The following is a 27,534-nucleotide window of genomic DNA, read 5'->3' on the forward strand; positions in this document are numbered from 1 at the left end:
CCCATAACTCCACGCATTTACCATGGCTAATTCCCCCTAACCTACATGTCATTGGACACTAGCACGGAGCTGTAAGCTAGAGTTAGAGACTTTGGACTTTTCCACAGGATTTACCCAGGAAATATTTGATAGAGAAGCCTAGTTTAACTTGTCTGTAATTCCAGAACTGACCCCAACCCTCAGCCAATCACTCATTCCCCCTCCACCGCTCAACCCACCTGTCGCACCTGGGTACTCCCTGCCACCCACTCCCCTCCCGAGCCCTGCTACCGGCCCCCGCCCCCCCACCTCGCTACCCAACCTGCCACCCAACCCCCCCCCCGCCACTTGGCCACCCTGCCCATTCACTCATTTACCCTCTCACTCATTTCAAAATAAATCTTTAAACTGACCATGCGGCTGCTGCTGCTATTAAAAAAAAGAGGGCATGTCCTGTCTGATCCACACCACCCTGCCCCCCTCCCCCTGACTCTACTCAGCGGTGAAGGAGCTCTCCAGGGAATGCTGCATTTCTGGCATAGGCGAGCTTGGAAAACCCAGGATGAAATGCAGAGCAGCACTGAGTCAGGGAAATGTTTGGGGGCGGGGAAGGTGAGGGGCACAACCCTAGATAATCTAGACCAATCTTTTGCGTCCAGTTTGTATTGACTTGCTTAATTCAGATGACTGGATAATTCTCATTGGTTGTGTTAACAATGGCTTTGAATTATCAGGGGAACACTTGCTTGTATGAAACATTGTGTGTGTCTTTATAAATGAAAGCCTCTGGAATCTCTTTTCTAGGTGAACTTGTTTACCAAGCCCAGTCACCTGACGAAGGAGCGCTGGTCACAGCTGCGAGAAACTTTGGTTTTGTTTTTCGGTCGCGGACCCCGGAGACCATCACCGTGAATGAGATGGGCAAATCCGTCGTGTACCAGCTGCTGGCCATTTTGGATTTCAACAACGTGCGAAAGAGGATGTCCGTGATTGGTGCGTTGAGAATGTAAATGAGTTATATAGCTGTTGTAATCATAGAGTCCTACAGAGCAGAAGGAGGCCATTCAGCCCATCGAGTTTGTACCTAACCACAATCCCATCCAGACCCTGTTCTTGCAATTCCTCGTATTTACCCTGCTAATCCCCGTGACACTACAGTTAATTTAACATGGCTGATCCACCTAACCTGCACATCTTTGCACTGTGGGAGGAAACTGGAGCACCCAGAAGAAACCCATGCAGACGTGGGGAGAACATGCAAACTCCACACAGACAGTGACCCAAGCTGGGATGTGAATCCAGGAACCTGGCGCTGTGAGACAGCAGTGCTTGCCACTGTGCTGCCCTATTCACTTTGTTTTCTAACATGTCCCTTCTCGTTTTAGAGCAATGGAGCAGATCCGAATGGAATTTAAGTTTGCCTCATTTTATTTCAGTAGAGTTAATATCTTTACTGCTGTCTTGTGTTTTAGTTAAAAATCCTGAAGGACAAATACGACTTTACTCAAAGGGAGCTGATACCATTCTGTTTGAAAGACTTCATCCCTCCAATGAAGACTTGATGTGTGTGACTTCAGACCACCTCAGCGTAAGTGCCTCTTCCATTCTTTATATGTCTTTATCAGTCATTGGGTTAGGATAATGAAAAATATGGGCCAGAATTCTTCAGCCATTCATGCTGGTGAGATTCTCCAGTCCCGCTGGCAGCACATCCCTGCCTGCAGATTTCCCGCCAGCGTGGGGTGACATCAATGAGAATTCCCATTGACAGCGGCGGGACTGGAGGATCCTGCGCTAACAAACGACATGCCACCTCCCGCCAGCGGGAAATACGCGGCTGGTAGGCCGGAGAATCGCGCCCCATGATGATTAACCAGGACCTTACAAGACATTATTGCAATGAAGCTGACATAATATTAATGCTCCAGGATTCTGCATTCATTTACTTCCTACTCTTCTTTTAAAGTAACAGCGCTGTAAAGAGCCTACTTGGTTATGCATAGAATTTAGGAAAGATGGGGTCTAAATTTGGTAGCACCTCAAATTGGTTATGATTCTGGCAACAAAGCTGCACGAGAATAATGTGGCCTAAAGACCAAACGAGATCAGTGCTCAGGCCTCATCATCATAACTTAGCCAAGTTGCGGATACCTTGACACAGCTCGCTTGTCTGAGCTGAACACATTTTTGATGGCGCTTGAAGTAACTCCTCAGAGGCCAGTTTCCTTTCACCAAATTCCCTTTATTAACAAACTCAACTCCACTCCTCAGAATGCTTCAGGTACAAAGTCAGAATTCGGAGTGTCGGTAACCCTGACGCTCCTCACTGTATACACAAGTGAGACTCCCTGAACAATCAGGCAATCGTTACCACAGTTAGGGAGCTCATACTCCCAGGAAGCCCAGTGCATGAGCCTTGTTGAGGTCATTACAGTGCTGAGGTCCAGACTGAGTCCAGCAGGACATGGGTGGGGGTTTGGGAATGGAGGGCACGTATTGGGAAGGAGGTGCAATTGGGAGGGGGAGGGATTGGGAAGGGGACGAGGGTGAGTCAGCACCAATCCCTGGTTGTTTTGTGGAGCTTGGAGAATCATTCCAGCTCTTTCTGATTCCACACCAAAACATTTTGTGAAGGGCCCTTTAAAGCCCACTGATCTGGCAGCTCAGACCAGGAAATACCAGCTCAGGTTTGCCCACTGCGAGCTCTAACTGTCTAAATAAATTCAGGAATCAGGTTTCCAAAGGATGCAGGAGCTTAATTTCAGGATTAAAATGAGCCCTGTGTTGAGTTTTGGCAGCTGCCAGAATTATCTTAAGAAAGTAAAAGTTTTGGCCAATAAATCAGTGGCTAGAACAGCCTCAGAGATTTTCTTTGATGGGATGGGGGCTTCAATGGTCAAGGCCAGAATTTGTAGACCATCTCTAAATGCCTTTGAACTGAGTGGCTTACTAGGCCATTTCAGAGGGCAGTTAAGAATCAACCACATTGCTATGGGCCTGGTAAGCCAGACCATGCCAGGGCAGCAGATTTCCTTCCTTAAAGGATGTTAGTGAACCAAGTGGATTTTTACAGCAATGGATAATAGTTTTATGGTCACTAGCTTTAAATTCAAGATTTTATTAATTGAATTCAAACACCGCCAGCTGCCATGGTGAGATTTGAACCCTTATCTCCACAGCATTAACCTGGATCTCTGGATTTCTAGGCCTGCAACATCGACACTACGTTACCATCTCCCCAGATTTGTAAAGGCCTTTGCTCTGCTGAATTATTTATCATTACTCCCTGTTTATGCCTGTAACATGGGTGTAAATATGTTGAATTTAGACTGCTAGATATTTAAGAAATACATATTCACAGGGTGAAAAAAAAACAAAAAATATTTTACTCCATTTGTAAAGTTACAAAGCCAGTGCTCAGAGTGGACCGGGCAAACCCAAATCCATTCCTTGCTTGCTCCAAAAACCAAATTTCAAATCCAATGGAATCCAATTCATGGCCCCAAAAGAGAAACAAACAAGATCCAAGCTGATAAGATGAGGCTGCAATAATTCCCCCCCTCCCCCCACCAACATGTGGCTCCCACTGGGGCCTGCCCCATGGCACAGGTTGGTACTGCCAACCTAACTGTGCCAGCCTGTACCAAGGGGCATTGCCAGACCATTGTTCCAGTGGTCAGAGGTGGAAATTGAAAATCCCATTGTGTGCTTCAAAGGAGATTCTCCCTAATGTGACCAACATTCTCAACCCACCCCAGAAAACTGGTTACTCATCTCTTTGATGTTTTTGGGATCTTCCTGTGGACAAAATGGGTGCTATTTTTTTCCTATAATCACAGTCATTGGGCTTAAGAGTAACGCGTTCAATGTGAAGCATTTGAAGACTTTCCTGAAGGATGCAAACGGGAAAGTTGATAAATCATAGATTCGTTACAGTGCAGGAGGCTGCCCTTTGGCCCATCGAGTCAGTACCTACAACAATCCCACCCAGGCCCTATCCCCATAACCCCATGCATTTACCCTGTTAAAGTCTCTGGCTCAGAAGCAAGAATGCTATCAACTGAACCATGGTTGGCACCTAACATACAATTCAGAATTATCAATACCTGGATGGTTTATCAGTTGTGTTAGTGCTGGAGACTAACCGTTTCATATTATTTTCTGTTGCTGATGTTAATGCCAAAAGGGCAGTTCACATATGTTTAATGTTTTGTCAGTAGGATTCAGTTATTGTGGTGGTCTGCTGCAGTTTAGGGAGAAAGAACCATCTCACCATGAAATAATGACTTAGGCAATTGCCGGAGTTTGGAGGACATGATTTGAAGTAATAACAAGGGAAGAATTTTAACTCTGTGACCATGTAGTGTAAAGGCCTGGCTTCTCTCCTGGTGTTGTCAGACTTTTTACTGTGTTCTCTCCTACTGTCAATGCACTCTGGAATTGCTTTGAGTTAAAAAAGAAAATCACGAGCGGGAAAGAGTTCAGCTGTCCCTTGGTCAATCTGTCATAAATCTCATACATAGGAATTTCCCATTCCTTTACTAGACTATTAGGATTGAAATGTTAAATACAAGGCCCTACTTCCCTATTTTAGTGGTCAGAGGTGGAAGTTAAAGATCCTACTGTCTGCTTCAAAGGAAAGTGGGAGATTCTCCCTATCCTGTCCAAAATTCTCAACCCACTTTAGAAAACTGGTCACTCATCTCTTTGATGTTTGTGGGATCCTCCTGTAGACAAAATGGCTGCTATTTATATTCATAGTCATTGGACTTCAGAATAATGCATTCAAAATGTGAAGCACTTGAGGACTTTTCTGAAGGAGGAAAATATATAAATGCTTTCTTTTCTTCTCTCCACTCATCCCACTCCCACTGAGTCTCAATCTACATCCTATCTTTCCTCTCCACACTGGAATTCCAAGAATTGCCCCTGTTAAAAGTGGAGCAATCTTAAAATAACTACCTGCTGCTCCTAAGAGTACAATGTGTTTTTCTGCAATTCTCTCTGCTCTTAAGAGAATGCTGAAGTTAATTCTGAATGTGATCATTTACACAGGAATTTGCAGGGGAAGGACTGCGGACATTAGTACTCGCCTACAAAGACCTGGATGAAGCTTACTTTGATAAGTGGCAGAAAATGCACCATCAGGCCCGTACTGCGCTCGAGAACCGAGATGAGCAACTTTCTGACTTGTATGAAGAGATTGAACAAGACATGATGGTATGACCTTGTAGAAGGTTAATTTGTCACGTGCCAGTGATTGACTTGATTTATACACGAGATTGAAGACATTATATAGAAGTTACTACTTCCATGTCACAATCTGATCATCACATTGGTTGACAGAGACCAGATTCTCTTGCAAAATTATTCTGTTTAATGCAAGTTGAGGGAAATTCTTGGATCCATTTTAAGAGCACGTGATCATTAGATTTTATGGTAGACTTCCTAAGAAAGCAGTGGAACATTTTGAAATGGAGATAATGTGAAGATACTTAATTAATTTACTGAATACCTTTTAGAATCATAGAATCTACGGCATGGAGACAGGCCGTTCAGCCCAAACTGGTCCATGCCGACCAAAAAGCCCATCTAAACTAACCCCTAGAGAATCATAGAATCCATTCAGTTTGGAAAATAATATAAAACTGCAGAATGTCAAGACCGTGGGCAGAATTTTCTGACTGTTCACGGCCTGCTTCAATCAAGGATGGAGAATTTGGCATTTAGCCAACTCTTCCATGGCTGCAGTGGGACCAGTGAATCCTGCTGGTATGAAAGGCTGGAAAATTCCGGCCTGTATCTAGATGTTCATATCTAAAGCGTGGATCTGTAAAATACTAATCCATATTTTATTTGTAAAAGTTTAATATCAAATATTAAACTGTAACTCTAATTGCGGATGTAACTTTGTTTAGTTACTAGGTGCCACTGCGGTAGAAGACAAATTACAAGAAGGGGTTTCTGACACAATTGCCAACTTAACCCTGGCCAACATCAAGGTTTGGGTACTTACCGGAGATAAGCAAGGTATCTAGGTTTCATTCTTTCCGGTAACTAAGTAACACTGGACTCATTCTAATCTCCTTAAAATTTGATCTATCTTGGAACAACAAAGGTGCAGATGTGATTCCAAATTATTGTCTTTTATATCAAAATAGACCTTAGTATGTCCCAATTGTCAATAATTGTTGTGAATCTGAATTCAAGTTCATCTGCTTGACTGAAGTTAATTTTACTGATGTGTTGTCCTTCAACAACTCAGCAAATAAATCATCAGTCAGAGGCAATGGGTGCTGCTCTGCACACAATACAGGATTAATAATGACTTTAAGATCGTCACAAATGCATTCTGATCTGTCATTCTTCATCACGGGTACAATCGGTGTGGCCCAATCACTCTCATTACAGCTTCAAGGACTCTTATTTTGAGCAGCTGCTCAAATTCTGTTTCCACCTTAGGTCTAATTGTGTACAACACAGACCTAGCCTTTAAATATCTTGCCTAACTTTTGTCCTTAAACTTTAACTTTATTGAGACATCCTTCACACTTCCCAGGTCACAAATGAAGACAATGTTATGTTTCTTCAAGATCTTTGGTAGACCTGCTTCAGAATCTGTCACGAGACAGACCTCGGGCCAATTTAATCTAACCTTTTCCAGTCGGGTTCTTCTCATTAGTGTTAGAGAGTTCCCTTTGACATTACGCAAGGACAAGTCTGCAGACTGTCCATTCAAATGCACAGATGCATCAATAAGGCGAGTTTTTTTTTGGTAAATAATTTCTGATACCAATGAAACTACGGTTCCAGTGTCCAACTCCATTTTCACTGCCTGACCTTCTAGTAAAGGAGTGACCCAGTAACAGTTTGGTGCAATCGGAAATAGCCAGTATGTTTATTGACAGTTCACCTTTGAATTGTGACTTGAGTTCTTTTTCATGCCCTTTTTGTACCCTGTGGATACTTTTCCCTTGTTCAGCTTTCCATTTGATGCATTCTGCTTTTTCTTTTTGTAATTTTGGCCTGAAACTTGTTTTTTTCCCCCAACGAGCACTTTCATTAAGGTCTTTTTGGCCACAATTCCTGCGCATGATGTCTTTGCACCAACAATCTGCTGCTAAGTACACAGGTAACAGTTGCGAGTCTGCATCTGTGTTCAGCTTTCAGCTGACATCTTACGAATTCTTGTGCTCAAATTCAACTGCAGAACTACTAATTCCATGGATACAGCAACTTCCAAAGCTTTCTTTAAGGTCATATGGCTCTCCGTTAACAACCGTTTTTGAATCATTTTGCTCTTTAAGCAACAGCCAAATCTTTCTTTAATGGTGTCATTCAAGACATCCCCAAATTCGCAGTTTTCAGCAAGTCTCTTCAAGGTAGCTACTAACTAAATCAGTTAACCTTCTTGCTGATTACACTTACAGCACTTAAACCTTTTTGCGATGACTGAAGGATTTGATGAATAATATTTCCTAGCTTTTCATGCCTGGCTTTTCTGATTGTACCCGACTTCTTAGGAGGTTAAATGCTTCCCTACTTCCCTTGCCATTATGCTCAGGAAAGTTTGAATTACTATATCTGACGCTATCTTGTTGGCTTGGATAAAATAGTTGAACCTCTTTGTATATGAGCTCCATTGCTCTGTATTCTCACCAAACAGTCCCCTGGTGCCAAAAACACCACCATTTTTGCATGAGCACGATGTGCCAGGTAATTTTTAGCAATACCTTGTCTCCTTCCTCCCCAAAACCTGAGCTCAGCCAGTTTCATTTAGTTTTGCAACACTCTCAGCTACAGATAGCTGTTACAGAGTACTTGCTCCTCACTGTGCTCCCGGCACTGCTATAGATCTTTTTGGTCAGACCACATGGTGAGCTTCTTTCTGAAGTTGTTTTCTCCAGAATCTCTTGATTATTTTTCAGTTCCTCCGGTGGTCGTGACCATTGTTTGGCACCCCTCCGTCGCCAGCTTTCATGTAATGGTGATTTTAATTCTGGCCTCGGGTCACTGACTGTGCGGAGTTTGCACCTTCTCCCCATGTCTGCGTGGGTTTCCTCCGGGTGCTCCGGATCCTCCCCACTCCAGAGATGCATGGATTAGGTTGATTGGCCATGCTACATTGTCCCTTAGTGCCCAGGAGCGTGGGTTAGGGGGATTCATGGGGTAAACACATGGGGGTTACGGGATTAGGGTCTGGGTAGGATGTTCTGACGAAGAGTCTTGGCAGACTCGATGGACCGAATGGCCTCCTCCTGCACTGTACGGAATCTATGAAGGAGTCTATAAATGCAAGTGGACAGTGCTATTGAGATGCAAAAGTTAAGCATGGAGGTACGATATTAATATTGATCAGAAATTACTGGGGAAGGTGCAGCAAATCTGTCAGGACCTGAGGAGAGAAACCACAGGTTAATATCGTGGGTGTAAGTCCTCTGTCAGTACCAGAAATTGGAAGATCAGTCATTTGAAAAGATAAAGTGTGAACGGTCTGGTGTTGAGGTTGGGTGGACTGGAGATGGGAAAGAGATAAACTAGTAGAACAGGGGCTGGTGACATTGACTCCTGTACCAGAGAGGCACTTGCTGTGTTTAATATGGGCAGCAACCAGGTATTTGAAAATTCAAGTAGAAAGTGGAAATTGGTGAATGATGCGCAAAAGATTTCCCAGTGAGGCAGCAAAGAGTCAGAAGCAACGAAAGAGCAAGGAGCAAGGAGGGTGAGAATGAGAGAAATCTGAAAGAAACTTGGAGAGATCCAAGGTCTGCAATCCACCTTCAAGCCAGAAAGCTACTAATGAAGATGAGACTGTAATCTTGAAATTTCCCCCAAGTTTGGTTGGAAGTCTTTAAGAGCTGAGAGATTCTCTTACGTGTGAACCACAAGGTGATCAGGGTCCCTACATGGGATGAAGGTTCAGCAAGATGGGCAATCAATTTGCATTTGATGACCTCACAACAGAAAAGATTGTGTGACACCATGAGGATTGGAATTCTCCGATCTCGCCCGTGGTTTGGATTCTCCAGTCCCGCTGCCATGACCGGAGATTTGGCTGTGCACCAAGTTTTCCATTCTCGCTAGTAGTGGTAGCAGGGCATGCGAGACTGGAGAATGCCGTCCAGTAGAGAAGATGCACATACATTAATGTTTGGTGTTGGAGGTTGTGGAGTTAAATGGTCAGGTGTTATATTTACTGTGGTTGTTGTAAGTCAGGGTAATAGAATGATTCAAATGGAGGGAACAGCTCTTCTGGAGGGGAGGAAGAGAAGGAAGCACAATGGAAACATTAACAATGAAAGGGAACCCCAGTCAATGGTGGGTAATTCTGAGATTGCAACATGTTGCTCTTGTATGTGAAGTGTCTGCAAAGTCGACAGCTGATACGAGTTGTGTAGGTTGATAACAACACAGATGATAGCCAGAGGAACGTGGATACCCCAAAGCAGGACAGATTCACAATTACATCAGAATAATCAGCTATTCAGTCTGTGCTGTGATCTTACAAACCAATGTACTGAAAGAATAGAAGAAGTCTCACAATGCCAAGTTAAAGTCCAACAGGTTTATTTGGTAGCACAAGCTTTCGGAGCACTGCTCCTTCATCAGCTGAGTCGAAGGGCCAGTACTCCGAAAGTTCGTGTTACCAAATAAACTTTTGGACTTTAACCTGGTTTTATGAGACTTTTTACTGCGCCTACTTCAGTCCAACGCCAGCATCTCCACATGCTGAAAGAATAGAAACATGTGCAAGAATTCATATCCTGAGATTAATCAATGTTTGTTCAGGAAACGTACAGTTCACCTAAACGGATTCCAGTATATTTTATATTTCACAAATATTGAGCTATTTTGTTCTTTTGACATCTCTAAAGTGGTAAACTGATTTTTTTGGTGCAATTTATACTTTCTGTTGAAGGCTATTTTTCAAAAGTATTTCTTTATCCTTCTTCATGATTTACAGACCTACCTCGCACCCTTCTTTATTCTCTTCAGTTTCATACCTCCTGCACCATCAGGCTCAAATTTAGATTTTCATTTATGAAACAAAAAGTCACACAGATAACTTGGTATATTCGGATTTCTGTGCTGCTACAATCCACGTGAGGTGTGAAAATCCCAAGAGTGGAGGATTCAATTCCATGCTCTTTCCATTTTAAACAAAAACAGAAAATACTGGAAAATCTCAGCAGGTTCTGACTGCATCTGTGGAGAGAGAATAGAGCCAATGTTTCAAGTCTGAGCTCTGTTAAAGGATCATCCAGCCTCGAAACATTGGCTCCATTCTCTTTCCACAGATGCTGTCAGACCTGCTGAGATTTTCCAGCATTTTCTATTTTTGTGTCAGATTCCAGCATTCGCAGTAATGTCGCTTTTATCTTTTTCCATCTTAGTTAAGGGTGGCACAGTAGCAGTGCTGCCTCACAGCACCAGGGACCTGGGTTCGATTCCCAGCTTGGGTCACTGTCTATGTGGAGTTTGCATGTTCTCCCCATGTCTGTGTAGGTTTCCTCCAGGTGCTCCAGTTTCCTCCCACAGTCTGGTTAGGTGCATTGACCCAAACAGGCACCGAAGTGTGGCGACTAGGGGAATTTCACAGTAACTTCATTGCAATGTTAATGTAAGCCTTACCTGTGACTAATAAATAAACTTTAAACTTTAGTTTTTAACTTTAATTTTACTTGCTTCCATGGAGACTGCAACTAGTGGTCTGGAACTGAAGTAATTTAGTTGGTGTGCCAATGCTACATAATCAATGTGATGATTTGCATTGATGCACTGTCTTATCCACACCAGAACGAGCTCTGACTCTTGTTAAAGAAAGATGTTAAATGTCAGTGTAACCTCCACCAATCCCTTTGTACAACCAGTGTACAGTGGATGCTCTGGCATCATCTTCAAGCCAGGTTGCATTTTTTTTTATTCATTCGTGATACGTGGGCAACACTAGCTGGTCAGCATTTCCTAGTTGCCCGAGGACAGTTGAGAGTCAACCACATTTCTGTGACTCTAACGCATGTAGGCCAGACCGGGTAAGGACGGTAGATTTCCTTTCCCAAAGGATATCAGTGAACCAGTTGGGTTTTTCCGACAATCGACAATGGTTTCATGGTCATGAATTCCAGATACTTTTTCAGTTGAATTTAAATTCCACCATTTGCTGTGGCAGGATTCGAACCTGGGTCCCCAGAACATTCGCTGAGTTTCTGGAGTAATTGTCTCAGGATAATACCACTAGGCCATCGCCTCCCCTAATGCCTTATATTGCTGTCTATGTGCCTGTCCTTGGGTTGTGGTGTTGGTGATGTGTGAGGAAAAGCCTAGTATGTGTAGCTTGAATTGAATCATGTTGAGTGATGTCACCCTGAGGACTGGGAGCTTGAAGCTTTAATGGGGCCATGAACTTGATGTAATCTCCCAATCTGAACAATTGTTGAAGCACAAATGCAATCTCGTAGTGAGGGTGTAACACGGTATTACCTTATGTAGATGGTTTATGCGTGAAATAAATTGGATTTATGACCATGGTACAGCATATTGAAGTGTGACAGCTTTCTTAATATGTGTTAACCAAACTGGAAGATTGGATTGTCACAGTATGCACTTTTCAGAGTAGTACATGGCTTTTGTGACCTAGAGGCTAGACACATTAGATTTATCACATGTTACATACAGAAGCAATACCTTTCCCCTGACATTGATGTATTGATTGTCCCCCAGGAAAATGACACTATTGTTGATTATTTAATTCAATAAAAAGCTAAGTACAGTTAATAAAACCTTCAAAGATTGTAAAACACATTTAACCTTCCCATGACCTCTTAGGAACACATCTTTTCTTGAAGCTTTCTTTGTCCTTGTGCCATTCTACTTTTCAGAGAATGTTTTTTCTTCCTTTTTTTTCCAACAAAATTGAATCATTTAGTAATGCTGATAGCTCACTCCCTACCTGGTTTGTTGATTAGCAAAATCAAGTGAAAAGTTGTTGATAAAATGATACTATTGAGTCAGGAGTTCCAGTCGTTTGGGTGACATTTAAACACGCTTGTCTTTAATGGGGAGTCTCCAGTAGTTCTCAGTGAGGACCTATTAGACCAAAAACAGCATTAATGGGGTGGCATAATAGCATAGTGGTTAGTACAGCTGCCTCTCAGTTCCAGGGACCCGGGTTCGATTCCCAGCTTGGGTCACTGTCTGTATGGAGTTTGCACATTCTCGCCGTGTCTGCGTGGGTTTCCTCCAGGTGCTCCAGTTTCCTTCCATGGTCCGAAAGACATGCTGATTACGTGGGTTGGCCGTGCTAAATTCTCCCTCAATGTACCTGAACAGGCGCTGGAGTTTAAAGTTTATTAGTGGCACAATTAGGCTTATGTTAACATTGCAATGAAGTTACTGTGAAAATGCCCTAATCGCCACACTCATACTCCTCCCACAGTCCAAAAGATGTGTTGGTTAGGTGCATTGGCCAAGCTAAATTCTCCCTCAGTGTAACCTGAACAGGCACCAGAGTGTAACAACTAGGGGATTTTCACAGTAACTTCATTGCAGTGTTAGTGTAAGCCTGTGACTAATTAATAAATTAATTAATAAACAAAGAATGGATTAGCAAGTTCTGAGAGGATTGTTCTATTACTGTTTGAGGTAGTTCCTGTTGAGCAGCCATTTTTAAGTGGAACATTCCAGTAACACTAGAGGTAGAATTTTCCTGTTCTTTCTGCTAACAGTATTACCCATTCCCGTCGCTGGTGACCTCCCCTACGGTGGCTTCCCTGACAGTGTGGCTGGTGGACGATGCAAAACCCTGTTAATATCAGTGAGAGTGGAAGATCCCACCTCTGTGTGTTAGAGCAAAAAGATGCAAATATATTGGTCAGAATTCTCCGGCTGCTCACGCTCCACCAACCGAGGATGGAGAATTTGGTGCTCAGCCAAATCTCCATTCCCTGCAATGCGACCAGAGAATCCAGCCAGCATGAATGGCTGGACAATCCCATCTGTCTAGTCTGAAATGATGGGGAGCACTGGGAGAAGCTGTGATTGCTCACTTAAATTTGTGGTTAATTGTTACAAAAAGCCCAACAGTCAGATTGACAAACAAGAAGGGTCACTGAATCAGGTAAAATCTTAGCGAGTTGGAGTGGGAATAAGCTGCACCCCATTCCTGTCCCCGTTTCCCCGATCCCCGTCCATCCCCGTCCTCACCACCCACCCCTCCCGTCCCTCCGTGCCCATCCACTCGTCCCCACCCCCCCGTCCCCACCCCCACCCTCCTGTCCCCACCCCCACCCCCCCGGTCAGTCCCCGTCCCCATCCCCCCGCCCCCCCATCCCCACCCGTCCCTGTCCTCCACCCCCGTCCCCACCCCCCCATCCACCCCCTGTCCCCACCCCTCGTCCACCCCCGTCCCCACCCCCATCCCTCTGTCCCCACCCCATCCCCCGTTCCCCATCCCCCAGGTGTACATTCTGCCATTATTTGCTGCTGCCTGGTATAGGTTTCAGCTTAAGGGTTTTTTGTTTCCTCTTCAGAGAGCAGGGGCATTTTGTAGAATAGTTAATCTAAAATTATTGCTTGTGGAAATGTGTGGGCAGGGAAGCACTCTAATGGTTTTAGTCAAAGCCAATAATGCAACTCAATTGTGCAGAAATGGATAATTGATTCACTTTGGACACTATTAAATGATTACTGAAGATTAGCTTGTCATTTATTAATTAACTGGCTGTTCATCAATTACTATGACAGATTAAGTGGTCATTTGCCTAGGCGCTGTTTGTGGGATATTGGCTATTATGTTTGCCTGCTTAACATTGACTGTACTCCATTAGTAATTTGTATGGAGTACTTTAAGCCATTTTACAAACATGAAGAAATGTTATATCAATACATGGAATGATATTGAATTTAGATTTCCACAGTTCTGGGCTCTACATCATTGAAGGGTGTTGAGAAAATGGAAGGAATTAATGATTGAAGCAAGCACCGTGTCAACCTGGCTTAGGTGGATGGCTAATAGATAAGGAAATAAAGAGATAGGGCCAGAGGGTGAGCATGAAAATAAGATGGGCAGCATCGGTAATGAAGGTGCCGTCTACTGGCTGGTGGAGGGATCTTATGATCACACCGCTTGTCAATAAAGTTTCCCGCAATTTGCATTCCCATTTGGCGTTGGTGGGACCAGCCAGAAAATTCCAGCTAATGAATGTTCCCGTGGAGAATAAACACTACCTGGAGATGTTGGGTACAGTAGCCGGGTTTTGGTGTTGCATTTTCTATGCAATGCACATTCTCTTTCGCACTATAATCTTGCTGTGCCAAAATCAAAAATCACCTCAGTCAGCACCAATTAATCCCTTCTCAGGGTAGTAAAACTTTGGAACAATTAACATCCTTCCATTTTTCCTTCTTCTAAAATGCACTCTTCAGTTACCCAATGTACCTTCTCCTTGGCGTTCCTTTTCTGAAAAATTCATTCTTTGGATATAAGCGTTACAAGGCGCTGGGTATAGTTCATTGGATTGTATTAAGTAGTTCAACAGTAAGTATTAATTAACTACTGGAAACGTTATATGTAGGTGCAGTAAAAATCCAAGCTAGGAGCTGTCTTTGTGCTTGCTTCTACACACGTCTCTATCCAGCACTGCTTTGGCTCTTAGGTGTGGTTCATCTGTTCTCTTACTTCACTGTGTGAGTGGTACAGTACTGAGCACCACATTAACCCTTTACGAGCCAGACCCTTATTACTAAGGTGATAATTACTCATCCTTGGTCCTTTTGACCTTGGAGATGTTTTGGACTGGAAGTCTAGTTTATTCAATGAAAAGCCTTCAGAAGGTTGGTGAAAATAGACTGGAGAGGATTGATCTCTGACTGTCTGACTCTTCACATTCCTCTTTCCTCACAGAGACCGCAATGAATATTGGTTACTCGTGCAACATTTTAACAGATGACATGAATGAGATTTTTGTCGTGTCTGGCTACACAGTTCTCGAAGTGCGCGAACAACTCCGGTAAACAACCCATGAACATTTCTACATCTCATAGATCATTCCAGTGTAATTATGTCATCAATTTTAAAAAAAAAAGCTTACTCCACAGAATGTCACATTTCAAAATTTATTTTTAACATTTTTTCATTAAAATGGGTATTTTTGATGTTTTGTCTAAGCCAACACTTTTCTCAAAGTTTAAAACTAAAGACATCTGTACAAAACAAAATTCACTCAATGGAAATTGTCACGTTCAGAGTCTGAACAAGCAATCTGTTATCTTGGCTGGGTAATTGTACACACCTTCCACCCATTGTGGGTCTGCAAGGCAGAGTGAGTCATTCCCATCAATTGGAAAATACTGAGACTGATGTCAATGAATCCGGAAAGATATCCCTAGCAGAATTTGTAACAATGGGATGAAATGCAGAATTCTACACCATTAACAGACGCTAAAGTAAGTAGACTGGTTTGTTGTTTGCAGACAACCTCTGATCCTGATAGTTTTGTTAACTGATCCTGGACCAGGGTGGTGGACTTTAATAGTTTACCAAACAGAGCAAGGCCATGTGGCCCATCATGTCTGTGTCCTCTTCAAAACTAATCCTGCTGCCCTGCTCTGTTATTTTCTCTGATCCAAATGTTCAACAACTCATTGCGTGAATACAGTTTTCTTACTCTCTGTTCCCACTCACCTAATAACATTTTGTCCCCTCATAGATTTCCACCAGAAAGATAATCTGCCCTATTTAATTGGTACAAATCCTATAAATAAGTCCTTTAAGCTCCTTCCTCTCCTTCTTTCTCCCCTCACGTTTTCTTTCCCTTCCACTTTCTTCCCCCCTTTCTTCGCCCCCTTGCCCTCAAACCTACAGAAGGACCTGAGAGAAATAATCTAGACATGGCAGTGATAACAGTTGATTGGCCCAGAACAAAAGCGAGTCTGCGACAATTATCTCTCGTTGAGGTTGTGCAGAGTTTTATTTTAGAATTTGTGAAGTTAAAAGAATGGCAAACACTTTTTCTTGTGGGAAAAAAAATCAGTTCCTAAGAGGGTTTCTGTCTTGCTGGAGCTTAGAATTTCCAATTAACATTATTTTAACAACGAATTGATTGATCAGTGTGTAATTTTGTATAAATTTGCAATGTGTTTTGTGTTCTAGGAAAGCCACAGAGCAAATGATGGGGACACCTGTTTGCAATGGGCACGGCGTCTCTGAAAAGAACGGGCCGTTGAAGTTAGAATCGGTGATTGAAGAGACTGTTACGGGTGACTTTGCACTGGTCATTAACGGACACAGTTTAGTAAGTGTCAATGCTGAACAGGCTCTGTGTGACTGCCCTTGCAGCATAGCAGGTTATCCATTGAGTAACTAAGCTTCGGAGATCATTCATCTCAACTAGGCTAACCACGAAAATCTGAGAGTTAGCCTCAGCTCTCGGATTAAGGAGGAGAAAATTGTCCAGGTTTCCCACTCTTGAGGTGGGATTTTCCAGGCCCACCCACTCAAGGAATTGTCGCGGGTAGGACAGAAAATTCGACCCATCAGCAACAGAAAGATCCATTAACTTCAGGTGGGATTTCTGGTCAGTGACCCCCAGCTAAAAATGCTGCTGTGAGGGTTTGATCAAGACCAGCTATAGTTGATCACTCTTGTGCTGTATTGACTGATGCTTACTGGAGAGGCAGATGCTTGGAAAATTAGGTATTTAGCCAAAACACAGGAGGCTAAACAACATCTGAGTATCCTGTACCCCTGCAAGGTGTTGGGGGGAATTCTGATGGGGAGGTGATGGCCTAGTGGTATTATCGCTGGACTATTAATCCAGAAACTTAGCTCATGCTCTGGGGACCCAGGTTCAAATCCCACCATGGCAGATGGTGGAATTTGAATTCGATAAAAAAAAATGTGGAATTAAGGATCTATTGATGTCCATGAAATCATTGTCGATTGTTGGAAAAACCCATCTGGTTCACTAATGCACTTTAGGGAACAAAATCTGCCTTCCTCACCCGGTCTGGTCTACATGTAACTCTAGAGCCACAGCAATGTGGTTGACTCTCAACTGCCCTCCATGGGCAACAAATCTGGCCAGCCATGTCCCATGAATGAATAATAACAACAAAATATGCAGCTTCTCGTATCGTGGGAAGGTCTATTTAATCAGGCAGGAAGGTGGAGTGTGAGCAAATTTAAGTCCAGGGCTGGAAGGCCAAACCACCAATTGAGGCCCTTAAGTGGTCAATCAGTGACCACAAAGGGCAGCATACCATCATCAGTATGGGTAAGTTTGTCACTATGTGGCAGGCGCAGTAAGTAAACCTGTGCAGGCTGCCTGGGATGTCAAGGGGCTTTTTTGAGGTGGGGGTGGGTACCTTGTTCACAGGCATTTAGTGTCTGACTGAGCAACTCACACTGGGTACTGAGAGCCACCCCTTGTCCTGTTCCACCAGTCCCCTCCCACCTCTCCCCCCCCACCTCTGACCCTACTGACCTGCCCCAAGCCCAGCAAAAAAATTGAAACTACGCTGCGGTTTGCACTATTGTTGGTGTGGACCATGACAATTCTATATTAATTTGAATTGCACTGTCAACACGGCATGGTGGCACAGTGGTTAGCACCGCTGCTTCACAGCGCCAGGGTCCCAGATTCAATTCCAGCCTCGGGTCACTGTCTGTGTGGAGTTTGCACGTTCACTCTGTGTCTGCGTGGGTTTCCTCCGGGTGCTCCGGTTTCCTCCCACAGTCCAAAGATATTCAGGTGAGGTTAATTAGCTATGGTAAATTGACCCTAGTGTCAGGGGATTAGCAGGGTAAAAGCATGCAGTTACGGGAATAGGACCGAGGTGGGATTGTGGTTGGTACAGACTCGATGGGCTGAATGACCTCCTTCTGTACTGTACGGATTCAATGATTCTATCAAATTAGCCATGAGTTTAATTTAAAGATCGCTGCATAGTTTAAGGGAAATATGTAAGACAATATTGTGTACAATATTTAAATTGCTTTCTAAGAAAGTAGAAGTTGTGGTTGATTTACTATACCAAAACAAATTGAACATTGAAGGAATATCAAAATTATGAATACGTGTAAAATAAATAGGATTTGAACATAATGGGAAGTTTGAACTTCATGGAAAGTTCTATTTTCCCAACATCAGGGTTGAATTTAATCCGGATGCTATTTGCTTTGCTGTGCCCGCCACCAAAATAGAAATTGTGATTGTGGTGCAATGACTACAGTTCTTTCACTGAATTGCTCTCACCTCTATTTTCTCCACCATTGTTGACCCCTCGCCTCTCCCTTGTCAAGACGATAATTCATATAAGCTTGTCAGCTGCCAATCCAGTAACTTATTTAATTGATTTTTTTGCTCATGTATCAGCCTGGATTATTCAGCAGCTAAAGTTGAAATTCTCTGACCTTAATATCCATACATATGTTGTTGCTGGATTTTAGTTACCACTCAGAACCCTGGCTACTTGCCCTTTCCTATGTTTCAGAATGCCAAAAGCCGGGATTGAGGCTTCAATATCTTTTCTATTCGGTTTGACTCAGTAGCACAGAGTACAATGTATTCACTCGCTGAGCTGAGTAATAAACAGGGTGGCACAGTGGTTAGCACTGCTGCCTCACAGCACGAGGGACCCGGGTTCGATTCCCGACTTGGGTCACTGTGTGTGTGGAGATTGCACATTTTCCCCATGTCTGCTTGGATTTCCTCCAGGTGCTCCGGTTTCCTCCCACAGTCCAAAGAGGTGTGGGTTAGGTGGATTGGCCATGCTAAATTATCCCTTAGTGTCAGGAGGATAGCTAGGGTAAATGCATTGGGTTATGGGGATAGGGCCTGGGTAAGATTGTGGCCGGTGCAGACTCGATGGGCCGACTGACCTCCTGTGTTCTACAAATTCTGTAGAATTTTGTGTTCCATAAATTACACGTTTCTGGCTGATGTCTTGTGCTGAGTAAATGAATTTAGTTCTTACATTGGCAAAATTAAGAGCTCAGTGACTAAGTCCAAAGATGATGTTAGTTTTATTTATTAGGCACAAGTAAGGCTTACATTAAGACTGCAATGAAGTTCCTGTGAAGTTCCCCTAGTCACCACATTTTGGCGCCTGTTCGGGTCAATGCACCTAACCAGCATGTCTTTCAGACTGTGGGAGGAAACCGGAGCACCCGGAGGAAACCCACGCAGACACGGGGAGAACATGCAAACTCCACACAGATAGTGACCCAAGCTAGGAATCAAACTCAGGCCCCTGATGCTGTGAGGTAGCAGTGCTAACCACTGTGCCACCCGCCCAACGTGCAGGTTAGGTGGATTAGTGGAGTAATACGTGGAGTTACAGAGATAGGGCCTGGGTAGATCACTCTATCGGAGTTGATGCAGACTGGATGGGCCAAATGGCCTCCTTCTGCAATGTTGGAATTTTAAGTCAATGAAGAGTTAATATCCGCCAAGACAGTAATTGGGAAGAAACATTTGGTTAAGGTCTTCCCAAGCACTATTGAGCAAGCCTTGTTTGAAAGCTTTGAGTGATTGTCAGGGTGGAGTTCAATTTGATGATCTCTTTCCCCTCCTCACCCATCTTTCCCCCCCCACCACTGCTATTTGGCTAAATAAACTGCTGATCCTGGAACAGGCACCTAAGCAAAGTACTGCTCGTATCAATTTGACACCTTCTCTTGTTGAACTGGTAAACTTTGAAGTTGATGTTTCAGTAAATTATGATTTATTTCATCTCTGCATTCAAATTGGGACTTGCGTTCCAGTCCAGACACATAGGATTTAAGTCTCCTATGTCTGCTGCCACCAAGGGTGAACTTTTCCTGTAGTGTGTGGGATATGGACCATGCAAAGGTCCATTGACCTCGGGTGGGATTTCCTGGCTGTAGGGCAGTGTGGCCAGAAAATCCCACCCCAGATGTTTCATACAAAATGACTTTGTCAACTAGGAATTCCATAGGCTTTGGCCTGGACAACTAAACGGTCCCTAATTTGGCATATTGACAATCTCACTCGGAGACTGCAGGATGGCTGGTGTGCACAGTGGAAGGAGTGTCAGAAGTGTTGCACCAGGATTTGATCTTATATGCTTGGGGATGAGCGACGTTGGGCAGAGCAGGGGATGCGTGGCCTGCGACGTGATTGATGCTGGCATTGAAAAAGCATTATTCTCGATCACAGAATCCCTACAGTGCAGAAAGAGGCCATTCAGCCCATCGAGTCTGCACTGACTTTCCAACAGAGTATTTTACCCATAGCCCCAGTATTTAGAATCCATAGAATCCCCACAGTGCAGTAGGAGGCCATAAACCCATTGGGTCTGCACTGACCACAATCCCACCCAGGCCCTGTTCCTATAACCCTACATATTTACCCTCCTAATCCTCTTGACTCGAGGGTCAATTTACTATGGTTAACCAACCTAATCCGCACATCTTTGCACTGTGGAAGGAAACTGGAGCACCCGGAGGAAACCCACACAGACACAGGGAGAATGTGCCAACTCCACACAGGCAGTGACCCGAGGCTGGAATTGAACCCGGGTCCCTGGCGCTGTGAGGCAGCAGTGCTAACCACTGTGTCACAGTGCCACCCCTAATGCCCCTCGGGTGAGAAAGCGCAAAACACTCAATGGATAATTAAAGAAATTGAATTGACTTTGAGTAAAGATATGTTGCACGCACGCAAAACCTTACTGGGCAAAAATGTCAAAAAATTTTCCCTTCAGTTTGACCTTAGAAGTTTGAATGGAGTAGGATTTTTGATTGAATTAATTGCTCATGGCCTCTGGATGGAATGTAATTTTAGAAACACAGAACTTTTAAGGATCCATCTGGCCTATTGTGCTCGGCGCTAGGTCCTTGAAATCAAATTTCTCCAGCTCCAATTTTGCATTTGTGAAGATTTATTTCTAGTTAAACAGTCTATGACCTCACTTAATTTCTTGCTTCCTGTCACACAGGCCCATGCGTTAGAAGCAGACATGCAACACGAGTTCCTGGGCTTGGCGAGCATGTGCAGAACTGTCATTTGCTGTAGAGTCACGCCATTACAGAAAGCCCAAGTGGTTGAGCTGGTCAAAACTTGCAAGAAAGCCGTCACGCTGGCTATAGGCGATGGAGCAAATGACGTCAGCATGATTAAAAGTAAGAAATGTCTCCTGCCAAACCTGGATGCAAAGCTAAAATCTGAATCTAAATGGTACACCAGAAATGCCAAGAAGAATTTTATATTTCACATTGATTTCTTTCATTTGAAGTCTCAAAGTCTCAATTCCGGTTGCCACACTACCGGAAGGTTGTGGATGCTTTGGAGAGAGTACAGAAGAAGTTTACCAGGATGTTGCCTGGTCTGGAGGAGAGGTTGCATAAACTCGGTTTGTTCTCACTGGAACGATGGAGGTTGAGGGGTGACCTGATCGAGGTTTACAAGATGATGAGTGGATAGTCAGATGCTCTTTCCGAGGGTAGAAAAGTCAAGTACTAGAGAGCATAAGTTTAAGGTGCGTGGCAAGTTTTTAACACAAAAGATGGTGAATGTGTGGAACGCGCTGCCTGGGGAGGTAGTGGGAGGAGGTATGATAGTAGCATTTAAGGGGCGTCTAGATGAATATATGAATAGGATGGGAATGGAAGGATACGAACTCCGTAAGTGCATACGGTTTTAGTTTAGGCAGACGTCATGATCGATGCAGGCTTGGAGGGCCGAAGGGCCTGTTCCTGTGCTGTGCTGTTCTTTGTCACTTTTGCCAGTCAAAGAACAAGGTTGTGGCCCGGAGTAAAAACATGATGAGAAGAAGTCAGCTGATAATTTCATGTAAAACGCAGCAATCTATTAAATGGACAGTGTTGCTAGGCAACTGTGTCTCTTGGTCTCAGGTAGACATTCTAACTTGTGTGTGGCAATTAAACCAAGGAATGAGGAGGCTCAAATCTTTGTGGCCGTCAATTGAATAATTGTCCCACTTTCATCTGAGGGAAAAAATATAAATCCGAAGTAGGAATTCTGTTAAAATCAAAGATAAAATTGTGCCATCACTAAAATGTATGTGAGAAGTTATTCGGTACGCATTTAAGGGTAACTTAATGTGGATTCCTTTCAGTAGCAGGTTAGAAATATATTATAAAGTAATATGCTGATCTAAAGGACTGAGGGAGATATTTAATGAGTTATCTTGCCATTGTTGCATGACAGATTTTTATTTATCTTTTTAATAAACCTCAGCCTTGGAACCAAAATGAAAAATCTTTTGTTATTTAGATCTACCGGTTAATTCGTTAATGCACTAACTGTGGTTGCTTTACCCGCAGGTGCACACATAGGAGTTGGGATCAGTGGCCAGGAAGGCATGCAGGCTGTTCTCGCTAGCGACTATTCTTTCGGACAATTCCGATACCTTCAGCGACTTTTGTTAGTCCATGGAAGATGGTCCTACCTGAGGATGTGCAAGTTCCTCTATTACTTTTTCTATAAGAACTTTGCGTTCACGCTTGTGCACTTCTGGTTTGGTTTCTTCTGTGGATTTTCTGCACAGGTTTGTTGAGCTGAAAAGTGATTGTTTGTACTAAACAGATCTGAGTCAATACCTCCAAACCTAGTGAGATGCAGGGGCAGAGTCAATTACTGAGCCAGAGTTCAAGGTTCTCAGTGACATCGTTAATTTTAGAAGCATTCTAAATTGTATGGTGTTAATGCAAAATCACAATGCACGTAGATTTCTTGAGCAATATTATGAATTTTACAATAAATTAATAATTTCCTGTCACATCATCAAATCATAGAATCCCTACAGTGCAGAAGAAGGCTATTTGGCCCATCACATCTGTACCAACAATATTCCTACCCAGGCCCTATCCCCGTAACCTCACACATTTACCCTGCTAATCCCTCTAATCTACACAGCTCAGGACACACAGAGGCAATTTAGCACGGCCAATGCACCTAACCTGCACATCCTTAGACTGTGGGAGGAACCTGGAGCACTCGGAGGAAGCCCATGCAGACACGGGGAGAATGTGCTATCTCCACACAGACAGTGACCCAAGCAGAGAATTGAACCCAGGTCCCTGGAGCTGTGAGGCAGCAATGCAGACCACTGTGCCACCATACCACATTATAATATAAATAAGTATCATTGTATTTTCCATTTTATAGTTGAGCAACAAGTGATGCATGGGCATGTAAATGAAAATCTGTTAATATTATTAATATTCAAAACTTTATTCTAATACCAAGATCAGATGGAATTTGCTCCAAGCCCTAGTATATTCAAAGGAAACTACATGCTATAAAATCTTTGAAATGTAAATAATGAAAGTTATTGTAGGAATAATTCAATTTGCTTGTGAAAATACATTGTGATTTTTGAGATTTATGTGAACTTGAAATTAACCACTTGTAAAATCACTTTGGGAATGAAAATCCTGTTGAAATTTAGCACCTCTGAATATTCTGTTGATGTGCCTGTTTGTCGCACGCAAGTTGGAATGCTTTATATCAAGGCATGTAACTCTATCAATTTTTTTTTAAATTATCATCTTTCTATGTATATTGCATATTTCCAGTTTAACAAGCACCTCATACTGTGAAATAGTTGCATTGATTTTGAAGATTAAGAATTTAATGTACGTCTGTTGGCATGGTCGTTGATAATTTTTCAATGATTTTTCACAATCCTTTGTTTTTGCAGACTGTTTATGATCAATGGTTTATTACCTTATACAATATTGTTTACACATCTCTTCCTGTTCTTGCCATGGGCATATTTGATCAGGTAAAATAACCTTTAAATTCATTTAAATCTGTTAAGAATGATTGTTTATTTTTGTTCATGGAACTTTGCTGATAATAGAAACCTATTTGTATATAAATCCAAATATCTCCTAATGCCAGGAAGCTCAGTACAGCTTTTTAGAGTATTCCATCTTTATTGTAAATATGTACATAATTGTTGTCCAATGGGATGAAGGATTCTCTCCTCAACCACCACCATTTCAGCCACAGTGTGGCCCCAAATTTGTATCAAAATACCTTCCACTCTGTTCCAAATTTTAGATGTGCATCAGTTATTTCTAGTGTGGTATCTCCCAGAATAGTTGGGCTTTGAGCCTGATAACTTGGTTTCAGAACAGTTTTGTACACTGGGACCAATTAAGAACCAGATTGACTGTCAAAATTTATTCAGTTTAGCACTCTCACAGATATCAACAGGGGAAAATTTCCTCTGTACAGTTTGGTGAACACATTTACAATGTTGCTATACCATGGACTAAACATGAACTAAACAACATGCTACAACATAGACTAAACTAGAACTCCCGGCATTAGTAGCAGTCAAGCTAGGATTTGTTTGAGTCTCCTGGTTGCAGTTCAGTAAAGGAGACATGAGTTCTGCTTCTTCATAAACTACCTTTATTTCTTAGATCCAACTCCACATATAATTCTCCACCACCCCCCAATGGCACCTTTGGCCCCTTTATATATCAGTGACTTCTACTGAACACAGAATATAGAACATAGAACAATACAGGTCCTTCGGCCCTCGATGTTGTGCCGAGCTATGTCCAAACCCAAGATCAAGCTATCCCACTCCCTATCATTCTGGTGTGTTCCATGTGCCTATCCAATAACCGCTTGAAAGTTCCTGAAGTGTCCGACTCCACTATCACACAGACAGTGCATTCCACACCCCAACCACTCTCTGAGTAAAGGATCTACCATGGACATCTCTCCTATATCTCCCACCACCAACCTTATAGTTATGCCCCCTAGTAACAGCTACATCCACCCGAGGAAATAGTCTCTGAACATCCACTATGTCTATCCCCCTCATCATCTTATAAACCTCTATTGAGTCACCTCTCATCCTCCATCGCTGCCAGTGAGAATGGAGAATCTGACACTCAGCCCAAACTCCACTTACAGCAACGGGACTGGAAAATCCCAGCCATGGGCGAGGTCAGAAATTCCGGCCCATATCTTTCTTCATATGTCTTTTTTTTAAATTAGAGGATCTCCAAATAATTTTCACCCCCTACTCCTCAGGAGTTACTGGCTTGTACTGAAGTATGTGTGCTCTGGCTCCAGCTATTGTCTAATACCTTGCACAAGTGACTGCATTGGCATGCAAATCTAGATACCAAGTGTTATCCAGCTGCTTTGACCACAGGAAACATCCCATCTAAGTTTGATTTTCTTCTTATCCAACATTCACACATAAGCATTTTCTTGTGGGAGCCAATGGTTACCAACCAGTCCTAGTTGACATTTGTTTTCTCTTTCTGAATCAATTGTAATCTCTTCATTTGCAACTCCAGCTGAGGTGACCAAGTGCGGCAGAGCTGGTCAGGGTTCAAACCTTGGTCCCGTCTTGTCTCTTGTCTAACTCAGTAGAATTTTGGGAAATGTATCAACCTAATCATAGCTCAGGGATGAGATAAGTACTGAGGTCTAACTATTGAGTAGAAAGGTAACATGTTGAGTCGAAGGGTAAGAGGGTAAATAGGACATGGGTGGGATTGTTGTCAGTGCAGGCTCAATGGGTCGAAAGGTTTCCTTCTGCACTGTAGTCTTTCTATGATTCTATGTTATTCAATTCAAAGTATTTTTCGTTATTGTGATGCAGTGTACCCTCACGCGTGACTCACAGTTGAGAATAGTTCATCTCTAATTTAGTTTTTTTTTCTCCTCAGGATGTCAACGAGCAGAAAAGCTTGGAATACACCAGACTCTACGAACCCGGACAACTTAATCTATTGTTCAACAAGAGGGAGTTCTTTATCTGCATTGTCCAAGGAGTCTACACCTCGATTGTCCTTTTCTTTGTTCCGTATGGTGCATTTTGTGACACTACAAGAGATGATGGGACACATCTTTCTGACTATCAGTCATTTGCTGTTACTGTGGCAACATCTTTGGTGATTGTGGTTAGTGTGCAAGTAAGTTGTGATTTGAAAACGTCCGCGCAGGGTACACTTTCAGCTTGACACCAGCGCAGTTAGGATGATCACAAATACTCAGGAAATGTATTTGCTCCACTTTTGTAATAAAATTGTTGATAACAATAATAAGCCTCTATCCAGGGTACTTGATTAATTAGGAAAAAACCTTTTCACAGGGAAAGAAACTGGCTCAGGAGTATGTAGGAGGGTGATCAAAGACTCGGTTGGAATGGTAGGTCTTGAAAAGCATCTTGAGGTGACGAAGATAAAGGTGGTGAAGCAAAGGGGTTTGTGGAAGAAATTTCAGAGAAGAAGGGTTTCCTCTGGGTGCTCCGGTTTTCTCCCACACTCCAAACGTTAGGTGGATTGGCCATGCTAAATTGACCCTTAGTATCAGGGGGATTAGCTAGGGTAAATACATGGGGTTATGGGGATAGGCCCTGGGTGGGATTGTGGTCAGTGCAGACTCGATGGGCCAAATGGCTTCCTTCTGCACTGTAGAGATTCTATGATTCTAAGAGGATCCAGAAGTTGATGACTAATGGTGGGGTGGGCAAACATAGAGATACTGAAAAGGATGGAGTCACAGGAACACATCAGGTAATGTAGTCTTTAAATCGTAGAGCAGGATTTTATGGCCCCACTCACTGGATGGGCTTACAGTGTGTGGGAGGGGGAAGCACGTCGAATATTCTGGATCATAAACCCACTGTCTTCCTGCCAATCCGTAACCCAGTCTCCACAACAGACACGGGGAAACATGCAGACTCCACGCAGACAGTGACCCAAGGCTGGAATTGAACCAGGGTCTGTGATGCTACAGCAGTGCTAACCGCTGTCCCCCCATACTATCTGTCTGCAGAGGGAAAAGTACAGCAAAGCATGGTACAGCAGTTAAGTGACTAATGCTTGTTTTGGTAAAATATCTTATGATGGTATCATCTGCTAGGACTATTGATCCTCAAATGAACTTCATTTGATTTGCATTCAGGTGCTTTTGATACTATATTATGATCGGCAACCAATAATTAGCCTTGACTGCAGCTTAATTAGAGGGATATGGGCCAAATGTGGGCAATTGGGATTGGCTTAGGGGCTTAAAAAAAAGGGTAGCATGGAAAAGTTGGGCTGAAGGTCCTGTTTTCGTGCTGTAAAAGTCTGTGAAAATATGAGTTAGGAAGAATCCAGGCTGATGGAACAAAAACCTGTTCGTCATCAGATAACAAGGATCCTGGCTGAAGTTTGCTGCATTAAAAATGTAATAAAAGTAATTTGTACGTTAGTCCATTGAGAGAAATGCTGAGGTATGGAATGTTTTGTCCAAATTTCTCAACTACTATCAGTGTTAAGCAGAACAAGGTGAGTTGTAGTATCAGACAGTCCAAAGTCCCAACTTGCATTTTAATGGAATTGCTTGACAGCAGATAAAAGGTGGATAAATTACAGATACAGTCAAACCAATCCAGTAATCCATAACCTATAGTCGTTTGGCAGTACAGAACTTGAATACTGCTGAAAAAATAGACATGTCAAAGTTTTTCATATTGGACTCATCAAGACATTTCACAAGAATACCAATATAAGGCAAAAGCAACAATTTATACTGTATGAGAAGA

At 43.0% G+C, this 27,534-nt stretch overlaps 1 protein-coding gene across 6 annotated transcripts in view; it reads left to right on the forward strand.

Annotated features, from left to right (window-relative positions):
* atp8b4 (ATPase phospholipid transporting 8B4) overlaps positions 1-27,534 on the forward strand; it is a 288,525-nt gene that overhangs the window by 246,831 nt on the left and 14,160 nt on the right. For all 6 annotated transcript variants that reach the window (XM_080214353.1, XM_080214351.1, XM_080214349.1 and 3 more), the window contains 10 exons: positions 784-972; positions 1,452-1,567; positions 5,035-5,199; positions 5,898-6,009; positions 14,882-14,987; positions 16,130-16,271; positions 20,941-21,124; positions 22,289-22,512; positions 23,668-23,751; positions 25,670-25,915. In XM_080214353.1, coding sequence (XP_080070479.1) covers positions 784-972; positions 1,452-1,567; positions 5,035-5,199; positions 5,898-6,009; positions 14,882-14,987; positions 16,130-16,271; positions 20,941-21,124; positions 22,289-22,512; positions 23,668-23,751; positions 25,670-25,915 — 1,568 coding nt within the window. The remainder of the gene's footprint in view (positions 1-783; positions 973-1,451; positions 1,568-5,034; positions 5,200-5,897; positions 6,010-14,881; positions 14,988-16,129; positions 16,272-20,940; positions 21,125-22,288; positions 22,513-23,667; positions 23,752-25,669; positions 25,916-27,534) is intronic.

This window comes from Carcharhinus amblyrhynchos, chromosome 28 (genome assembly GCF_965287045.1).
Source record: "Carcharhinus amblyrhynchos chromosome 28, sCarAmb.v2.hapA, whole genome shotgun sequence".
Lineage (NCBI taxonomy): Eukaryota > Metazoa > Chordata > Chondrichthyes > Carcharhiniformes > Carcharhinidae > Carcharhinus > Carcharhinus amblyrhynchos.